At 33.9% G+C, this 20,269-nt stretch overlaps 1 protein-coding gene and 1 non-coding gene across 5 annotated transcripts in view; one reads left to right on the top strand and one right to left on the bottom strand.

Annotated features, from left to right (window-relative positions):
• Window positions 1-3,170: 3,170 nt before the first annotated feature.
• Window positions 3,171-20,269, bottom strand: part of MIOS (meiosis regulator for oocyte development) — a 35,212-nt gene continuing 18,113 nt past the window's right edge. For 3 of the 4 annotated variants that reach the window (XM_059712398.1, XM_059712397.1, XM_059712396.1), the window contains 7 exons: window positions 17,500-17,669; window positions 14,446-14,511; window positions 13,039-13,197; window positions 9,701-9,853; window positions 8,277-8,481; window positions 4,455-4,584; window positions 3,171-3,404 (listed from right to left, as the gene is read on the bottom strand). In XM_059712398.1, the coding sequence (XP_059568381.1) occupies window positions 3,308-3,404; window positions 4,455-4,584; window positions 8,277-8,481; window positions 9,701-9,853; window positions 13,039-13,197; window positions 14,446-14,511; window positions 17,500-17,669 (980 nt within the window). In that variant the 3' untranslated portion in view covers window positions 3,171-3,307. The remainder of the gene's footprint in view (window positions 3,405-4,454; window positions 4,585-8,276; window positions 8,482-9,700; window positions 9,854-13,038; window positions 13,198-14,445; window positions 14,512-17,499; window positions 17,670-20,269) is intronic. The other variant, XM_059712399.1, reaches the window with a different exon arrangement.
• On the top strand, window positions 19,716-19,822 carry LOC132211559 (U6 spliceosomal RNA). The gene has a single exon (XR_009447475.1). It is a non-coding gene; the product is annotated as a U6 spliceosomal RNA (small nuclear RNA).

Here is a 20,269-nt window from a genome sequence, read left to right as displayed (position 1 = left end):
CCAGGCCAAGGCAAGTGCGAGCAGGGCCCAATTGCCCCACAGGTGGCGACCAGTGGCGGCAGCAGGGGGTGGGACCACCAGCTCCCAGGTGCTGAGGGAGCCAGGCGGGGGCCTGATGACTCAGGCGGAGGAGGGTGAACGGGGGCCCAGGTGCTACCCAGGGCCCAGAGGTCAGCTGAGACCTACTCTTCCATGCCAGACACTCGTGCTTCCATTGCCAGCCAGGCCTAGGGACTCCACCCATGCACGAATTTTGTGCACCGGGCCTCTAGTATGCATATAAGATCTTTGGTTAATCTCTTCCTGCCCTCTCCCCTCCCCTCTTCCTTTTGAGATTCATTGATCCATTCCACGTCCATGCCTGTGCATTGAGCATCTACCCCCTGGAGGTCAGTGCACGTCATAGCTACCAAACAGTCCCTTAGGCTTTTATATAGAGAGAATTCAGTTAAAAAGTACTGACATAGCCCTAGCTGGTTTGGCTCAGTGGATAGAGCGTCAGCCTGCTAACTGAAAGGTCCCAGGTTTGATTCCGGTCAAGGTCACGTGCCCGGGTTGTGGGCTCGATTCCCAGTGGGGGACTTGCAGGAGGCAGCCAATCCATGATTCTCTCTCATCATGAATGTTTCTATCTCTCTCTCCCTCTTCCTTCCTCTCTGAAAATAAAAATATATATTAAAAAAAGTACTGACATACAAGTAACCAATAAAGATTAAAGTTACGACTATTAATCATTACATTTTATGGAGCACTTACTATGTGACAGGGATAAAGCACTTCATGTTTATTTCATCACCTAACAGTCCCATCACCCTATGAATTAGGTATTTCTGTACCTTACTTTTAACATATGAGGAAATTGAAGTTCAAAGCGGTCAAGTCACTTGGCCAAAATATTAAGGCTAATATTATCATTTAAATTTCAAAGCCCATACTTTTAATATTTATAGTCAAATGAGTGACTGAAATTAAATTTAGTCATGCAATTAAATGCAAAACTATATTCTTTGTAACTTGATAATACTTACCATGTGTAGCACTGACAACAGAAAATTACGTTTTGAATAGATGATTTTAAAGAATAATCACCCTGAAAAGCATATTAAACTGAAAAACAGGGCCTAAAAACAAAGTTACTTCCAAGATTAAAACTGTCATCAAATTAAGTTGATATTATTTTCCTGAATTATTCTTAGGAATCATAATTTCTAGATTAGACATATTGACTATAACCCAGATTTATTGAATTAAAAAACACTTTTATTAAACAAGTCTATTGAACATATCTAGGTAAAATATCTTGTTGAATTTATAAATACAAATATCAGTGACCTAGTAATAAAAACAGAAAAATAATTTAAATCTATTTTCATGGTCCACATACACTGATACCAAAACAAACGTAAGATGCATCTTGTATGAACATTTGGGCTTTGCAGAAAATATCAGGAAATTGACACACAGTCATAAATGATCTTATGTCACCCTATATAACAAGATTACTTATATAGTAGACTTTGTTATATTTACAAAAATTATAAATTAGATATAACCCTATTCTAAATATACATTCAATAATTTTATCTTACTTGAGCTACGAAAAGTTGAAATATGTAAGATAGTCTGAATTATTTAAAGCTGACTTTTCATAGTTAGGACACAATAAATTTGAAAGGGACAATGCAATTGAAGCAATTTTTAAAAAGATTGTGTTAGTAAAATGAAATATGGAAGATTTACTCAAGACTGAAAAAGGCCCCTTAATAGGAATCTTAGTTTAAAAAAAAAAAATAATATATATATATATATATATATATATATATATATATATATATACACACACACACACACACACACATATATATAAATACATATACATATGTGTATATATATTTAGAATTATTCCCAGTTCTCTCATTTTAAAAGATTATCATCATCTAGGTGAGACAGATATGCAATGTTTCCCTACAAAGGAGCCTTTTGTATCATATCTAAAAGTAAAAAGATATTTTAATCGACTTTTATTATTTAGGTCACACTTCAAACTAATCTAATAGATCTTAGTTTCACCAGGTAAAACTGCTAACATGAAAGCTCTTAAAATTCAAGGTATTTCTCCGAAACCCATACAATAATTAAGTTTTAGGGTTACTTTCTTTTTATTTTTGAATACACTTTCAATTATAAAAGTCAGATCAGTCCTTTGAATATTCAGATGACAGAGAAGCAGCTACAATTCCTTTATATTTCTCTTCCATCTAGCTGTGATTAGAGGAAAAAATAAATTTAAAATAAAGGCCCTGAATTGGCCCAAACATACTTACTTTTAGAAATGTACATGTAAAGTAAAATTGTCTCCAAAGTGACCTTGTTTCTCCCAACATCTCCCAGTTTACCTTAGAAAAAACAGTCTTCTAAAACAGGAGGGAATATGAGAGCAGGACATACTGACAGATTGCTGAGTGGTTGATCACATATAATCTTGCAGACTTTGTGTTCAGTTAAATGCTCCCAAATGATGAGCATAAGATGAATTAATAGGGAGAGAAATCTTTAAAGGCAAATCAGGACACTGATAAGCAAAAACTGAAAATTTTATAACATGCTCCCCTGAAATGATGCAATTTTTTCTCTTCAGAAGAGAAAATTTGTAAGATAACAGTCTTAATTTTGGCTTTTCTAGGAAGAAAATAATGGTCTGTGCCAAAAGATTTCTTACTTTAAAATGAAAGTGCAAGGAAAAAAAACTCCTTGGGGGTAGGGGGTAATTACATATTTAAGATGATAAAATTTATTCTCCAGTGTAGGGTAGAAGCTCTCCAATTCTACAATTCTAAATGTAAAAATCCAACGTGTAATTTTATCTGAAAGGAAACTAGGCATGGATGAGCTTAAACTATCATCTAAGTCAGTGAATTGATCATGTTATTCTCTTTTCAAAGTGTACTAATTTTACTGGAAGATATCTACTTTTAGCTTGGAAGATATAGATTCAAGGTCTGTTCTTGGTTATTCCAGAAACTCTGCATTTTTATAATTTCAACAAAACCCTAGAAAGTTGTTCTAAAATGAACTTTTTCAACCTACTCAACAGAATTCATGAACACTCTGATATCCATTTCAGCAGCATCTGTCTCTGTGAAGCACATCAAAATCACCCAGACATCAAATTGCTGATTTGATAGAATGATTTATTTTTCCATTACAGGAAAGTCATGAGTGATTTGTTCTGAGGTATGTTTTTGCGCTATGAAGGTCATCTATTAGAAAGCTCCACACTTGAAGGTTCTTCTGTAGGTTGTAACATTTATGGCTGGACAGTCTCTGCAGGCACCAGATTCCCTGTCGTATCCAACTGCATACATTTACACGTGCATGCAGACACAGGACACTCTGCATGGTCCCTAAAAGAATAGATCAAATAACAGTTAAAAATGTAAATTATTAATATTCACAAATATACACATACATAGGTACATATGTACATTTCTTTATCTATATACCTACCTATGTCCATAATGCAATTTTTCAAAATGGCACTTGGGAAAATATAGCAATTCAAATCCAAAGACAAAAACACATTAAAAGCATTAAATTAGAAATTTATGCCATGCTGATCATGGGGAGAAAGTTACTAAAAACTTGAATGGCTTTGTTTTCTAAATATACAACAAAAGATCCATTTGCAGTTATGAAGGTGAAGGGATGTGCTCGTTTAAATTAAAGCCAGTGTGACAAAGTGAGTGTAAAAGCTATAGCAATATAGAAGAGTGGAAGGCCACTAGCACTGCTCAGTGTAAAAATTAAATATGGTCTTGAAAATCTCCATTGCATGAGGTACTTACTACATAACAAGCTTATTTAGAAGATAAGTGATATCTTTCATTTAATTTATAATTCAATTACATATTATATATAGTAGGATCTTCAGTTAACTGTGAAAAACTGTAAACATATCCTCTCCCCAAATAAAGTAAAATAATGCTATTCAAACACTTAACCCATACATCATATTTAAACTATTTATTATATGTTTAATTTTATAGTATAAGGTTACAAAGGATATCTAATAATAGAAATGTTGATGCCCCCTTTGTTAACTCAGGTGACAGGAAAGAACAAATTCATCCTTTAGCTGTATAAACCTGAGTATTTAAAAGGCCATCGGCTTTATCTCCTCTAACTCCAAGCCTATTAAAGAAGTAACGTGCCGAAACCGGTTTGGCTCAGTGGATAGAGCGTCGGCCTGTGGACTGAGAGGTCCCGGGTTCTATTCCGGTCAAGGGCATGTACCTGGGTTGCGTGCACATCCCCAGTAGGAGATGTGCAGGAGGCAGCTGATCCATGTTTCCCTCTCATCGATGTTTCTAACTCTCTATCTCTCTCCCTTCCTCTCTGTGAAAAATCAATAAAATATATTTAAAAAAAAAAAAAAGAAGTAATGTGATTATTACCTGAACCAACTAAGCATATGTCCAGCATGCCCACCATGCCTGCAATTGTGACACCATGTAAACCAGTTGTTAAATTGAGCTAATTTCTTGTCCTTGCTCAAGTCTACTTTTTCATCTGATTTGGATCCTCCTATGGGTTAAAGAAAATGATCTTCAATAACTATATCACAATATTAATTCAAATTTTTTTAAAAGGTATTTCAGAAGCTATGTCAAAATACAAATCATGTATCATATTGAAATAATAATTTTAATGCTAGGATCTAGTTATATTGAAAAGATACTAAGTAACAGAAGTTTCCTTACATCTTTCATAGCTAATAAAACATTTGAAAAACATAAGGTATCAAACCCACTAAGAAGCAATCTGAATTAACAATTCTAGAGAAATAACTGGTAGCTTAAAATCTTCCCACAAAGAAAAACACCAAGCCCAATTTACCTGGTGTACCGGTTAATAATGCGGATTTTGCAATCAAAGAAAACACAATAATTTCAAGAGAAACATAAAAAGTGCTTACTCCAAGTAATGTCCATTGCTAGCTACACATTTCCCTGATCTTTCAGATAATTTGTGGATACCGTGCCAAGAGAACTTTTCTTGTTTTGAGACAAACCATTCAGTGACCCAATTTTCCAATTCTTCGTACGTTTTGAAGTGCTACTCAGAAAGTGTGTGTGCCATCGATCGGAACAAGTGGTAATCTGAAGGAGCAAGGTCTGGTGAATACAGTGGGTGGGTTAATACTTCCCAGGCAAGATCTCTCAATGTGTCTTTAACTGGTTTTGAAGTGTGTAATGGTGCATCATCATAAAGCAAAATTACTTTGCCGTGTCTTCTGGCACATTCTGGTCGTTTCACGATCAAAGCATGGTTCAAATTGATTATTTGTTGTCGGTAGCGATCAGTATTAACGGTTTCACCTGGTTTTAGAGGCTCATAATACACCACACCTTCCTGATCCCACCGAACGCAGAGCATTGTGTTCTTTCTGAAGCGAGTTAGCCTTGCAGTCAATGTTGATGGTTGACCTGGATTAACCCATGATTTTGTGCATTTAGGATTCTCAAAATAAATCCACTTTTCATTGCCAGTCACAATTCTATGCAAAAAAGACTTTCTTTCGTGCTGTTGAAGCAACATTTTATTGATGACTTTTCGGTTTTCCATTTGTCTTTTTTTCAGTTGATGTGGCACCCATTTTCCTTCTGTTAAAATCTTTCTCATTGCTTGTAAACGCTCGGAAATTGTTTGCTGAGCAACATTTAATCTTTCTGCAAGTTGTTTTTGAGTTTGACACGCATCTTCATCCAAAAGTTTGGTCTTCAAACTTTTCGGTTGATCTGGACATTATCTTTCACATTGAAATCATCACTTTTAAAGCATTTAAACCATTGTTCACAAGTATCTTGAGATGGAGCATGTTCACCATAAGCTTCCCGAAGTATACAATAAATTTCAGCAGCACTTTTCTTCAAAATAATGAATTAAAATTTCCCATAAATGCTCTTTTTTGGGCACGAAATTCGACATTTTTAAGTGTAAAAATATCTAAAATGTTAACACCTTCAGCAAATTTGACATAGGAAGTTTTGAAGCTTGCTGTCAATACAACAAAACAGCATACATATCAAATCGCATATATAGCAACATATGTGTAACTCCATCAAATGAAAAAATGCATTATTAACCGGTATACCTGTAAAAGAGAGTTTTACTAAACATTGAAGGAACACATAATTTTTACCTATACAAACTCTGTCAAAGAATAGGAAAAGAGAGGAAATCTCCCAAAGCACTCTATGAAGTTGGCAAACTAGTAACTTTGCTAACAGAATCAGGCAAAAATAATATAAGAAAGGAAGATTAAAGACCAATCTCTCTCCTGAACAGAACATAAAAATCCTAAGTAAAACATTAGCAAACAGTATTATTTATCACTTCTACTTATAGGTAAGTACACCAGAGGAACTTTGTACATGCTAAACAAAGACATATGCAGGAATGTTCATAGCAGCATTGTTCATAATAGTAAAAATCTGGAAACAAACAACGTGTCTATAAGAAGCTGAGTGGAAAAATGGTGCTATAGTCATTAACGGAATATGAAACAGGAATGAAAAAAAACCCAACTATAGCTACATTCATCAGCATAATAGACACTAAAAAACCAATAAGCAAACAAACCCCAATGTTGAGCAAAAAAGCCAAGTCAAAGGATATAATCCATAATTCATTTGTACGGAATTTAAAACACAGACAAAACTAAACATGTGATAAAACCACACAGACATGCTAGAGATTGAATTAACACAATTTAGGATAGTGGTTACCTCTAGGGAGGAGGAAAGAGGTGAGACTGGGCAGGGAGAAATAATCAAAGGCTCTAGTGTAGAAATGTCATCTTAAGTAGGGTAGAAGACGCATTGATGTTTGATTTATCACAGTACATGATATATACATTTCTATCTGTGTTGCAGTGCACAGTACATTTTATTTTCTATTTATATAGTATTGGGGCCATAAAAAAAGTGAAGAACATGCAATTATAAAATGAAAATCCTTGATTAAAATTTAAATCGAAACAAGTGCATTTGAAAACGTTACATAGTGCCTTTATTTGTTTAAAAAAGGCATAAATTGAAAAATAATTACTCAGCCAATGATACCAGCAAATCTCTTTCACAGATGTTAATGTAACAATAAAGCAGACTACTTAAAATGAATCAGCTGCAGACTAGTATTACAAAATTTCATAACTATAAAGGATCTCCCCATCCAACACTTTATATAAAAAAGAGCTAACATAACTCTCGATTTTACACACTGAATGTCAGAGCTGTAACTAAAACAGGCATTCTGACATATCCAGTTCTTTTTTTTTTTTAAATATATTTTATTGATGTTTTACAGAGAGGAAGGGAGAAGGATAGAGAGTTAGAAACATCGATGAGAGAGAAACATCGATCAGCTGCCTCCTGCACACTCCCTACTGAGGATGTGCTTGCAACCAAGGTACATGCCCTTGATCGGAATCGAACCTGGGACCCTTGGGTCCGTAGGCTGGTGCTCTATCCACTGAGCCAAACCGGTTAGGGTGCATATCCAGTTCTTTACTCATTATTCATTATATCAGTGTGCCAAATATTAAAATGTTTTTAATTGAAATTTTTGCCATAGTATCATAACCAAGTTATATGAATAGCTGGAATATCTCTAGCCACTGGGTACATTATATTCAATTATCTACTCTTCTCAATTTTTTTTCTGTATGTTACCATAGCAGTAAAAAACAATCCTAATATCTCTAACCATACATATAATACTTGCTAGGTAACTGATAAATATTGCAGAAACAGCACTAAATCCTACAAGTAAAGAGATTTTACTTTTAGATTAATACTTTCTCTATGTATTTCACAGGTAGATTCTGAAGATGAAATAAGAGGAAATGTGCAAGTGCTTTGAGACTATCAAAAACTCTTTATGCATAAAAGGTAGTTATTAGTAGATGAGGGCACACTGACTTTTAAATATACTAGTTGAGAAGACCCCTCTTAGAAAGACTGACAAGAAAATGAAATAACATTACTTAATATTTAAGCTCTTTTCACTTCAAATTGGCTAGAATTTGTGAGATTACCTGAGATATCCTGGGCATAGATTTTACTTTTAATGCATAGATTTCATAAACCATAGGGAACAAAAGCCAGCAAGTGGCTTGCTCTTAGAAAATCAAGCTAGTATGTCTTTTATTTACATTAGATCAATTATGGAAGAACAATTTCAGCTCAGAAGAGAATATTGGAGAATTGTCATACCAGGACAGCTGGAAACAGGTGTTCCCATATTAATGAGACAAAGCGCACATCGAGGGAGGGGTTTTCGACAGCCAGGGCAACTTGTGACTTTAGATTTCGTTGGTGAGCCACTGACCCCATACTGACTAAAACCTCTGCCCTGATGAGGCACAGTTGAACAACTGTAGGAGATAGACTTGCCACAGAAATTGCAACTCACAAACACCTGGAAAACAAACAAAAGAAGTTAAAGTATAATGCAAACTTTATAAATAAAAAATTCAAAGTTTGATCCTAACAAATTAAAATAATTTTTAAACATTATTTTGAATTATAAAATACTTTATCTGCTAAGTTTGACTAACTCTTATTTAAGATTTCCACTTAGCAACTACATTGAATACTTTCTATTACCTTTGTTTAGTTATATTCTCCTAATGCCACTGTTACACTGTATACAGAAAAACTTGGCAACATTAGATCCCAATATTTTAGAAATAATAATGACTTTAGAGTTCACATTAAATTCCAATATTTTAGAAATAATAGGGACTGAGAGACATTAAAAATGACTTCTGATCCAAAGTTCCATGATATAATCTCTTGTACAAAATTTTCTTATGAAGAAAACACTCATTTCCTAAGGTAGGAAGGAATTAAGTATACTGTAATGAAATAATAGCAATAGTAACCATCCATTCTGCTTTAAATTGAACTCCTAGGTTCTTAACACTTATCATACAGATCAGTAACAAGTATTATTACGTAATGCCATTTTACTAATACTCAGGTTGTTTTAATAGCAGCACTAATTTCTCAGCTTTCTAAAATAAGAGAACAGCACCATCCAGTGCTCACATTGAGGATATACCTGATATTTAATGTCTGAACTTAGTGTATCTTATGTCATGTGCTTTATGAGATAATTCATGTTTTTTAAGCTAATGCTAAAAGAAAAAATTTAAAATTTCCATGTGCAATCAATCAGACCTACAGCTATATATATATATATATATATACTGTTAAAAAAAACCTGCCTTATTACATATAAATAGTGCCAAAAAATCATACATAAATGGAATTTATAAGACCATAGATTAGTTTAGATTCTGAAAGAGTTTACTAGAATATACTGGAAAACCTCAGACAGCTCTAGGATTAATTTAGTTTTGCTTAAGATCCTCTAGGCCTGCTGTGGTTTTCTCTATCTCACACTAAAACTCAAGCCACTGAGGTGATTTTTAGAAAGTGGAAGGACCAAGACAAGGGAGATCAAGGACAAACTGTAGTTCAGCGTGAACTCAATATAGGCAAAAGAATGAGCTAATAATAATTTATTAAATCGAATTCTAAATGTAGCCTGTATAATATGCTATAAACACTTCTAGTTTTGGCTAGACTATGAGGTAGATGTTATTTGATTCTCTCCAAAGCAATGTACTTACCTGTGCTAAAGGCTTGGAACTGGGATCCAACTTACTCCGGTGAATATCAAATTCAGCTCGTTTGTGCCAAAACCTCCAGGCATCTAATAAATTTCTGTAATTCTCAATCCAGTACTGAACTCTTTCATCTTTAAGAACATCTAAAGGAGAACCCTAAAAAGAAAGAATGAATTATTTTAGTTGTTTAAAAATTTCCTGGCTAAACCAGAAGATTCTTGGTAACATGTGAGTACAAGTCACACAGAAGTAATAGGCCTCCTTCTGCCAAAAGCTGACTCTTAATGAGGACAGAGATAAAATAATTATTGGAACCTCCATTAATTTACTTTAAGTTGGTCTCGACTAATGACAGAAATATATAATGTAGATATCATTAGACTGGCCAGGGAAGGGTAAAAAGTTCAAAAGCCCAAAAGCAAACAATTCACCTTCCTGGTTAAATGTAGTAAAAAGTGATGTGAATACTCTCTGTCCCAACAATTATTAACTTCTTGGTTCACAAAATTTGTTTACTGTCTGATCCAAATACACACCAAAGCTACTTAATCAGATATAAAATAATACTGAGCCTAGTGCTTCATATCTGGCAATGTACTGTGAACTGAGATTCTATTTTGTATGCCTATTTATCTGAAAGTTTAACCTGCCTATTCTCTCTCTTACCCTCAATTAAAACATACATTTATTAACTTAAAAATTAAAAAGAAAAAAAAGGCCAAAAATGTTCTTAGTTCTTATGCCCCTAAGACATAGTACAAAGCAACAATTTCTTTCCCTTAAATTTACTTTAGATTTTTTTTCTCATTAGTAATTTCAATTTCTTGCCAGTAAGTCTCTTCCTAAAGCTTTGTTTTCCCTGGCAGCTGTCACATTCCACATTTCACCTATCATTGCTCTGTTTTCATGAATGCTTACAGGCCTGTCCAACATGCATCTCCTTAACTTACAAAGAAAGGAGACTATGTCTCTGCCCCCAGTGATGCTCGGGCATCAATGTGAAGCCCAGTTTGCCCGATTCTATTTGGGAGCCAGATAGACAACTAAACTGTTAGATCTTAGCATGCATCTTACTTATGGAAAATGGAAAGATACCTGTAACACCTAATAAAGACAATCTATCTTTACACATTCCATTAAAATAGAGCATATCTTTCTCCTATTAATTAGGTAGTAATTTCCATTACCAGAGTTCATTTAGCCAAAGGAAAACTGTTAGTTGACAATTTCATTTCTTAAAAAAGTAAACATCTACTCTAGTCTTAATTATGACCAAAGCTAGAACTAAGTACTAAAGTAGAATAAAAGCCCTGTTTTGTGTGTTGTTGTTTTTTAAAGAAATCTTCATACCCGCCTCTTGTCTCTTTCATGGCAGTAAGGATAAACTAAGAAAATTTGGTCAATTCATACTCAGTAAGTGTTCTCTAGATTGCCCCTATAAAACCTAAAATCAAACTCTGGCAAAATCTGCAAGGGAACAGTTCAGTGATTAAGTCTGACCAAATCAGAAGAGCGGGCAGAATACACTGGGCTTTCCACAGATCCACAGCAGCAAAATGTAAGACCAAAGAAGCAGCAAGTAACTTGAACTTTCAAAAGTACTAACAAAAATTCTTCAGGAAAAGGTAAAAGAACCCAGAACTTTATAATATGCTGTACATATCATGCAATATTAAATTAAAAATCACCTGACATATAAAGACACAAGTAAATGTGATTCAACGTCAAAGAAAAAGGCAGTCAATAGAAACTAAACCTAAAAAATTCCATATTTTAGAGTTAGCTGACATACAGCTATTAGACACATCCAAAGACTTAAAGAAAAATGTTTTAATTAGTGAATAGATAAGGATCTCGGCTGAAAAATGTAAACTATACAACAAGATTCTAGAATGAAAAAGTACAATAACTGAAATTAAGTATTCCCTGGAAAACTTAACATCAGAAAGTGACAGACAATGAGTACATGAATATAATTTATCCAATTTGAATAGCCGAGAAAAAAATCTGGAAGAAAAGGAACCTCAGATACATATAGGGTAATATTAAATGACTTAAGATATGTATAATAGAGTCCAAGAGAAAAGAACGAGATTGAAGCTGCAAAATATGCCTGAAAACTTCCCAAATTTGATGAAAAACACTGAATTGCAGATTCAAGAAGCTCAGCAAGCCACAAGCATGAAAAAAAGAACCACATTAGGCATTAAGGTTAAACTACTAAAAATAAAAAATAAAACCTTGAAAACTACTCAAGGAAAAGACAAAAAATTACATAGGGGACAATAGATAATAGCTGACTCGTCATCAGAAATAATGGAAGGCCAGAAGACTATGAAGCCATGTCTTTAAAGTGTTGAAAGGAAAACAAGAACAAAAAGGTCATTTAAACTGAGAGAATCTGTCTCCAGTATTTCTATACTATAAGAAATGCTAAAGAGAAGACCAAAGGAAAAGAACACCAGATAAAATTTGGATCTATTGGTCTAAACCACAGGTGGGGAACCTTTTTTATGTCAAGGGCCATTTGGATATTTATAACATCATACAAGGGCCATACAAAATTATCAACTTAAAAATTAGCCTGCTATATGTGGCCAAACATTTAATTTGTCACTCCTAATGCCTTGGAAGGACCAGACCAACTGATCTCACAAGCCTTATATGCCCACGGGCCAGATGTTCCCTAGCTCTGATCTAAACAGTACCAGGAATGGTAAATAAGTAATAAATAAATATAAAAGCCCATGTTTTTGTTCTTCACATAATTTACACAAATGACAACTAACTGTTCAAAGCAAAAATTATAACACTCAAAGTTGGAGCTTATAACATATGTAAAAGTAAAATATATAACAAAGGACAAAGAAGGGGTGTATAAGCAGAATTACACTGCTGTAACCATTGTGATATGTGAAATATGAGGCAAAGCATAAAGTGTTAGATGTGAGGTATGAAAAGGAAAGGGTGAAGTAGGAAGTCTGAATATTATGACATGTGAAGTATGAGGAGGTAAAATGTTCACCAATGAGTTAAGGATGTACATTGTTAGACCTAGAGCAACTAGGTCTAAAAGAGAGAGAGAGAGAGAGAGAGAGAGAGAGAGAGAGAGAGAGAGAGAGAGAGAGAGAGAGAGAGAATACGAATGAAAAGGGACTTTGCTAAAAAGCCACTAGATGAAATAAAATGAAACACTGAAATATTCAATTAGCCTAAGAGAAGGCAGGAAAGGAATAGAAAACAAAAGGAAGAAGAAAACCAAACAAATGGAAAATAAACAGCAGGATGGTAGACTTGCTACCATCTTTTCCTTAAGACAGATGCTGCCACACTGCACTAACCTGTAACATGCAGTAACTTGCTGTTTGGACATCTCCAGTCCTATCGACGTAACTCTCCATTAAGTCCACTCCATCTTTAGTAAGGCCTGTAAGCAGAATTCCTTCCAAATTTCCAGCCTCTTTCATTTCATTGGTCAACTTTTCAATGTATCTATTTAACTGGAAAATTCAAAGTGAATTTTCTGAAGCAATCCATTTTACTATATCTCTTGTCCTTCAAAACTTCTACATTGTGGAACAATTTTATTCTTAATAGAAAATATTGTAAAACAAAACCCCTACAAAGATCTAGATGTATGATCTCTAAGTTTTCGCATCCAATATAAATTACAATTCAGCATTCATAATCATTTTTTTTTTTAAAAAAAGGCAAGGCATTTCTGTGTATGATAATCCTATATAATAAAAGGCTAATATGCAAATCAACTGAACGGGGAAACTACGGTCGCTATGACACACACTGACCATTGGGGGCAGACGCTCAATGCAGGACCTGCCCCCTGGTGGTCAGTGCACTCCCACAGGTGGAGTGCCACTCAGCCAGAAGCCCTGAGCCCAACTCACGGCTGGCAAGTGCAGCAGTGGTGGCAGGAGCCTCTCCTGCCTCCGTGGCAGCGCTAAGGCTGTCCAATTGCCGGCTCAGTGGGGAGGGGGCCTAAGCCATCGGTTGGACATCCCCCAAAGACTCCTGGACTGTGAGACAGCGCAGGCCGGGCTGAGGGATGCCCCCCGCGCCCGCCCGGGAGTGCACAAATTTCGTGCACTGGGCCTCTAGTTATTCTACAGAGTATAGGTTAACTGTTATAAATTTAAAGAGAACTGTCCTTATTATTCTGCAAAGTTCTTGCTGCCTATTATAGTAAGATGCAATAGAATCATAAAATCTTGGTGGAAAGGGAACTTCAAGATTATAAAAAATAACCATCTCTTGTAAGGTCTTCCCAGACTTCATTCCTCCCCAAACTCTAGTCAAGATTTCTCTATATTCCCCCAGCACTTTTTTCATTATTAAAGCACTTAGCACATTGTAATACTAGCCATACATGTATTTCTCACTCTATATAGCATATGTATTCAGTACCTACTTACTGCATTAGGAAACAGAGGGATCCCTTTATAGCATCCCTAGGAGGTGAGTTTAACATCTTTATCTACTGACCAATCTCATCCAAAAACAGGAATAAACTAAATTTTTAAGTCAGCATTATTTTAAAAAGTAAATTTAGTTATAATATACATTTATAATATTTTAATCTAATAAAGAGATTATTTACTTTGCAGAATAATTTACACACACACACACACACACATTATCTAACTCACATATATATTTATAAAGGTCAATTTCTCAATCCAGTAACAATAAATATTAATCACTTCAAACATGGAATTAAATCTAGTTCTTACCTGACTATCACTAAGGAATTTACAAGCAAATGCCACTCTGTCACGGACAGCAACTTTGTTTTCATACTGAAAAGAAGAGAAAAAGCAAGGAGTTACTTGTAGGTGCTATGAGTTTTAAGTATTTGAAGACTAAGTATTTTATATACATAAAATATAATTATATTTTCAAAGATATTAATAAGTTATTGTGTATATATTGACTGAACCACTGATCCCCTAAAATGCCTTTTTAAAAATAAAAATAATTTTTTCAATTACGGTTGACACTCAATATTGTATTAGTGTTAGGTGTATGGCATAGTGGTTAAACATTTATATACTTTATGAAGTGATCCCCCATAAGTCTAATTACCCACCTGACACCGTACATGGTTATTCCAATATTACTGAGTGTATTCCCTATGCTGTACTTTACATCCCCTTGACGATTTTGTAATTATCAATTGTTACTTCATTAATCTCTTCAGTTTTTTCATCCAGTTCCCCAAGCACCTCCCATATGGCGACCATCAGTTTGTTCTCTATATGTAAGAGTGTTTATTTTGTTTTTTAGATTCCATATGAAAGCAAAATCATATGGCAGTTATCTGACTTATTTCATCTAAGATGACTTACTTAATATAACTCTCAAGAAATGCTCTGCGAAAGTTACTGTCCTTATGAAGTAAAAATTTCTTAAATATTGATCAATTCAGTTAAAAAAATTCTAGTTCAGTCTTACAAATCTCCAGCAGAATATAAACAATGATGTACAGTTTGTCAAGTTTAAGATGCCATGTATTCCTTCCATCACAGAAACTAGTTTGGGGGAAACCAACAAGTCTAGGAAATCTGTGAATTACCAGTGAATATACTAGTATGAATATACTAGGACAGATTTAGAAGAAAAAAAAAATCAACACATATTTCTAAATACAAAATAATAAGTTTTAAAACATACCTTTATAAATAAACACACACAACTTTGTGCCTATAGTAAAATACTATTAGGTGGTTTGTGTCAAAATTTTCAGAGGCATAGGATAAATACTTAAATTTGTGTGAACTTGTCAACACTGTAAAACAATATTTTGAAAAATGCTTACTATGACTGAAGGTACAATTAATTTTGTGTTAAGTAAAAAATTGTTTAAAGGTGGAAAAAACCCTATTTCCTTTAAAGTCAGTCATTCTATGAATTACAGTTTTCCTCCTTTAAACAAAACACCACTTCAGTTGATACATATCTTAGTACGTTTTCGCAAATATATTTTCTAGGGTTGTGCCCTAAAGAGGGGAACATGTTTGATACAAGCTGAATGTAACTTTTAGTTTCAGTTTCATGTGTTAAAATTTTTTTATCTGAAAAGTTATAAATATTATCTGTCCCACTTTACAGCTGAGACAAAACTAAAATCCCTAAAGTTAAGGTAAGTGTAGCAGAGCAAAAATTCAGACCTTCATCTTTTGATTTCCCAAGTCAGTACCTTTTACTAGATTACTGCAACTTAACAATTTTTAAAAAGAAAAACATTAATTATAATTATTTACACATTAAATATAATTAGGTACACTCTTGAAATAGTTTGGAAAGATGATACTCAAGGTAAGATACCCCTACCTAATAAACCAAATTTAGCTATATGAAAAGAAGGGTCTTCATAATAGGTCACTTAATTTAAAATACAGAATTTAATATTTAAACAATATACTTCTCTATCAATTCAAAATTTGAACAATCCATTTCTTTTTCCAGTCCTTATCATTCTCCAGTACTTCTTGAAAGTATCATTTCATTCCTTCCAGATGCAACATTTAAAGTCTTCTATTTAACAAAAAAGAGTACTAATAGTAAAAACAAAAAGAACCCCAATATGCTCTCGGATATTAACCTGAGTTGTCAGAAAAGTCTAATTGCAAATTATTTAAAATAATGGACAAAATCTATAAACTAAGGAATTGCCAAAATGGATAATAACATTTATTAAAATTTTCATTGAGACCTCAATAAAATACATGATTTTATAAATTTTTAGGGAATAACATTTAAATCAATTATTTAAGCAATGTGTATTTTATAAAAAATGCTATAATGTCAAAAAGAAATAACTTTCATGTCAGAAAGCTCTTCTTGGTGCTAGAAAGAAGCCCAACAGAACAAAGAAATTTGTGGTATTGATGTGAAGTTTAAAACTCAAAAGCTAAAACTGATAAGCAAATCTCACTTTATTCTTTCTTCCCTAACATTGTGATAAAGAACCTATGTGGTTATTGTGGTCATAGGTGGTTAAAGCAGAGGAGAAAAAAAATAGCAATGAAAAGAACAAATAATGAAAAAATGAAATAGCCACTGTAAGTAGTGTGATCATATAATTTATCTTTTAAACTAGAACATGTCTGAGAATGACAAATACTAAGTCAGATAAGATGTGGTCATCCTGATCATGTGTTGATCATGTGTTGGTTCACAAAAATGAGAAACATACACAAACTTTTAATTATATTTCAATATATAATTTATGTTTATATAGTTGTAGAGTTCTGGAGCTCAGTTCTTAAGCTAAAGGATAAAATTCTATTCCTTCTATGTCTGTAAATTATATTACTAAAATTATTTTAAAAATCAAGTTCAGTTTGCTATCAGCTAACTCTAGGTTGGCAGTCACATTCAAGAATAGCTGCTCCAGCCCTGACCAGTTTGGCTCAGTGGATAGAGCGTCGGCCTGCGGACTGAAGGGTCCCAGGTTCGATTTAGGTCAAGGACATGTACCTTGGTTGCAGGCACATTCCCCAGTAGGGGGTGTGCAGGAGGCAGCTGATCAATGTTTCTCTCCCATCGATGTTTCTAACTCTCTTTCCCTCTACCTTCCTCTGTGTAAAAAAAATCAATAAAATATTAAAAAAAATAAAAAAAAGAATAGCTGCTCCAAAGATGTTTACGATATTTTATTTTAAATAATAGAAAATGCATCAAACTGTAACAGTATTTTTATGCAACAGACATTTGAAAATTTTAACAAGCTAGATAAAAACTCCTATCTTAAAAAGAGCCTTATGAAACAGAAATTAGCTTACCAATACTCCATCATAAGATCCCGCTTCACTTGTCAGAAATGCAAACATGACACAGAGATATGGGTTGTTTAATTGTAATCGTAGAGTGCTGCACATTTCTCTCCAAAGGGAGTTCTTCTCATCAGTATAACCCGATAAAGCCATTGCTACCACATTGAGATTCAGATCACCTGCATATTAAAAACAACCAGCTAATCAAAGTGATCAAAAGCTTAATACTGCCTTCTTTCAGTTCTTAAACCATAAACAAATAAAGATCAGAGATTGAATTTTATATGCAAAAAAATAAGCTCACTAGAATAAGGGTTTTGATTCAGGCTGGAAAATTTGAAAAGGACTACAAGCAAAAATTTCCATTCTTATGAAACTTTTGTCCATATTGCAAATCCTATGAACAACAAGTACCTCTTAATTTTCAATTTCATACCAGGCAGGTTCCTACAATGTATGTTACTACTCAGGAACTAACTGAAAAAAAAGTGAAGCCACCCTATCATTTCAAAGCATTGATAGTAAATATTACTATATCTTGGGACTGTAATTTTCAAAATAGTTTTGTTCTCCTATTCCAGTGACAGTGAACCTTTTGAGCTCGGCGTGTCAGCATTTTGAAAAACCCTAACTTAACTCTGGTGCCGTGTCACATATAGATATTTTTTGATCTTTGCAACCATAGTAAAACAAAGATTTATATTTTTGATATTTATTTTATATATTTAAATGCCATTTAACAAAGAAAAATCAACCAAAAAAATGAGTTTGCGTGTCACCTCTGATATGCGTGTCATAGGTTCGCCATCACTGTCCTAGTCCTAAATACATAATGCATATATTTATGTTTTAACTACAAGGTAATAAAAACCAATATTTCAGCATTCTTATTATAGTATTATACTTTTAAATTTTCTAGGGCAAAACTATCAGTATTACCACATTTTAAAAAAAGCATTTGTTACAAACAGTCTTTTACACATTTATTCTTGGAATTTATGTGGCTGCTGATAAGCTGCTAACCTAGAAGTCAACACTATGGCTGTTTAGACTTCTAACAAGTTTAGCATCAAAAGAGAAAACTAAATTGACCTTTAACTTTTACTCAAGTATTTTTACATTTATCATCGCAGTTTTGTTTTCTGATCCTAATTATTTCCTTTTTCAAATAAAACAGGATTTCCCACCTTATGTCCTTAATAGCCTTGTTCTTAATTTCTATAAACACTTTCCCCAAGTACTTTGTGCTTGCTCTCTGCCTACTATTTAAAGACTTTAATTATTAACACCAAAAAAAAGGGAATATCTTCTTTGAATCCTGCTTAGAACAAATTATTTCCAAATAGAAAGGAATATTAGACTCAGAGCAATCTTTCCTTTAGTTCTTAACTAAAATATTAAAATCACTAGAATGAAATTTTCCCCTACTGTTAGTAGGGGTGTTCAAATCTACCAATATTCCACATGATAGGAAAGTATCATGCTCTCAGGTCACAGCAAAATTCTAATTAGAAATGGCCTTAAATATCAATTGTTTCCCCCATCACCAAGTCTTCTTTTATTGATTGATTGATTTAAAGAGGAGAGAGATAGAGAGAAAGAAACAAGGGTTTATTGTTCCATTTACTCATGCTCTCATTGGTTGCCTTTTGCATGTTCCCTGAACAGGGATTAAACCTGCAACCTTGGTGCATAAGGATGATGCTCTAACCAACCGAGTTACCTGGCCAGGGCATCACATGTCTCTTATTGCAAACTCAAATGGGGAAGACTTATAACAAAAATGAAGAAACAGATGCCAATCTGAACAAAACATTAGCTTTTTCAACTTTCAGTGTGCAAGTAAATATATTACACTTAATTTCATGTTTTTCTCTCTGGTACAACAAAACTGTAAAGGTTTCTAAGTGGACCAGCAAATAGAAATTAAGTTTTCTGACTACTCAGAAATAATTTGCCAAGTATATTAAAAATCAGTAGCTATATACATTCTAGGCATTTTCAAGTGATATGAAAACTGATAAGAAAAAAACTGAATTTTTGGGCCTTAGTTGGGTAGCTCAGTTAGTTAGTGTTGTCCTAATATACTAAGGTTGTGGGATCAATCCCTGTTCTGGGCACACACAGGAATCAACCAATGAATGTATAAATAAGTTGAACAATAAATCAGTATCTGTCAGTCTCTCTCTCTCTCTTCCCCTCTAAAAATATTAAAATAAAATTATGTGCTCACTTCGGCAACACATATACTAAAATTAGAACGATACAGAGAAGATTAGCATGGCCCCTGTGCAAGGATGACATGCGAAAATTAAAATAAAATTAATCAATAAAAATAGTTTAAAGAGAAAAACTGAATTTCTGGATTAAGATTTCTTTCTCTAAGTATTCCTTTGCAAAATATTAAACTAAAATTTTATCACATTTCACTGTTTATTCCTTTCTAAAAAATATTAAGTGGGAATTATGTTTAAATCACCAGACTCAAGTAGAAAAACTTCTGCAAATCAAAAATGTCATTTTTATAAGAATCTACAGTATAAGTAAAAATGTGTAGAGTTTCCTAAAAATCAACCAATAACTACTCAAAAAATAAAGTCTATATATATGAAACCCTAAGCAACCAGTCGACCAAACAACCAGATGACCAGCTGGTTGCTATGACACACACTGAACACCAGGGGGCAGATGCTCAATGCAGGAACTGCCCCCTGGTGGTCAGTGTGCCCACACAGTGGGAGTGCTGCTCAGCTGACTGACAGGCACCAGACGCCAGGCT

This window comes from Myotis daubentonii, chromosome 10 (assembly GCF_963259705.1).
Source record: "Myotis daubentonii chromosome 10, mMyoDau2.1, whole genome shotgun sequence".
Classification (NCBI taxonomy): Eukaryota; Metazoa; Chordata; class Mammalia; order Chiroptera; family Vespertilionidae; genus Myotis; species Myotis daubentonii.
Note: the sequence above shows the minus strand (reverse complement) of the source record. Positions and strands in the feature narration are given on the sequence as shown.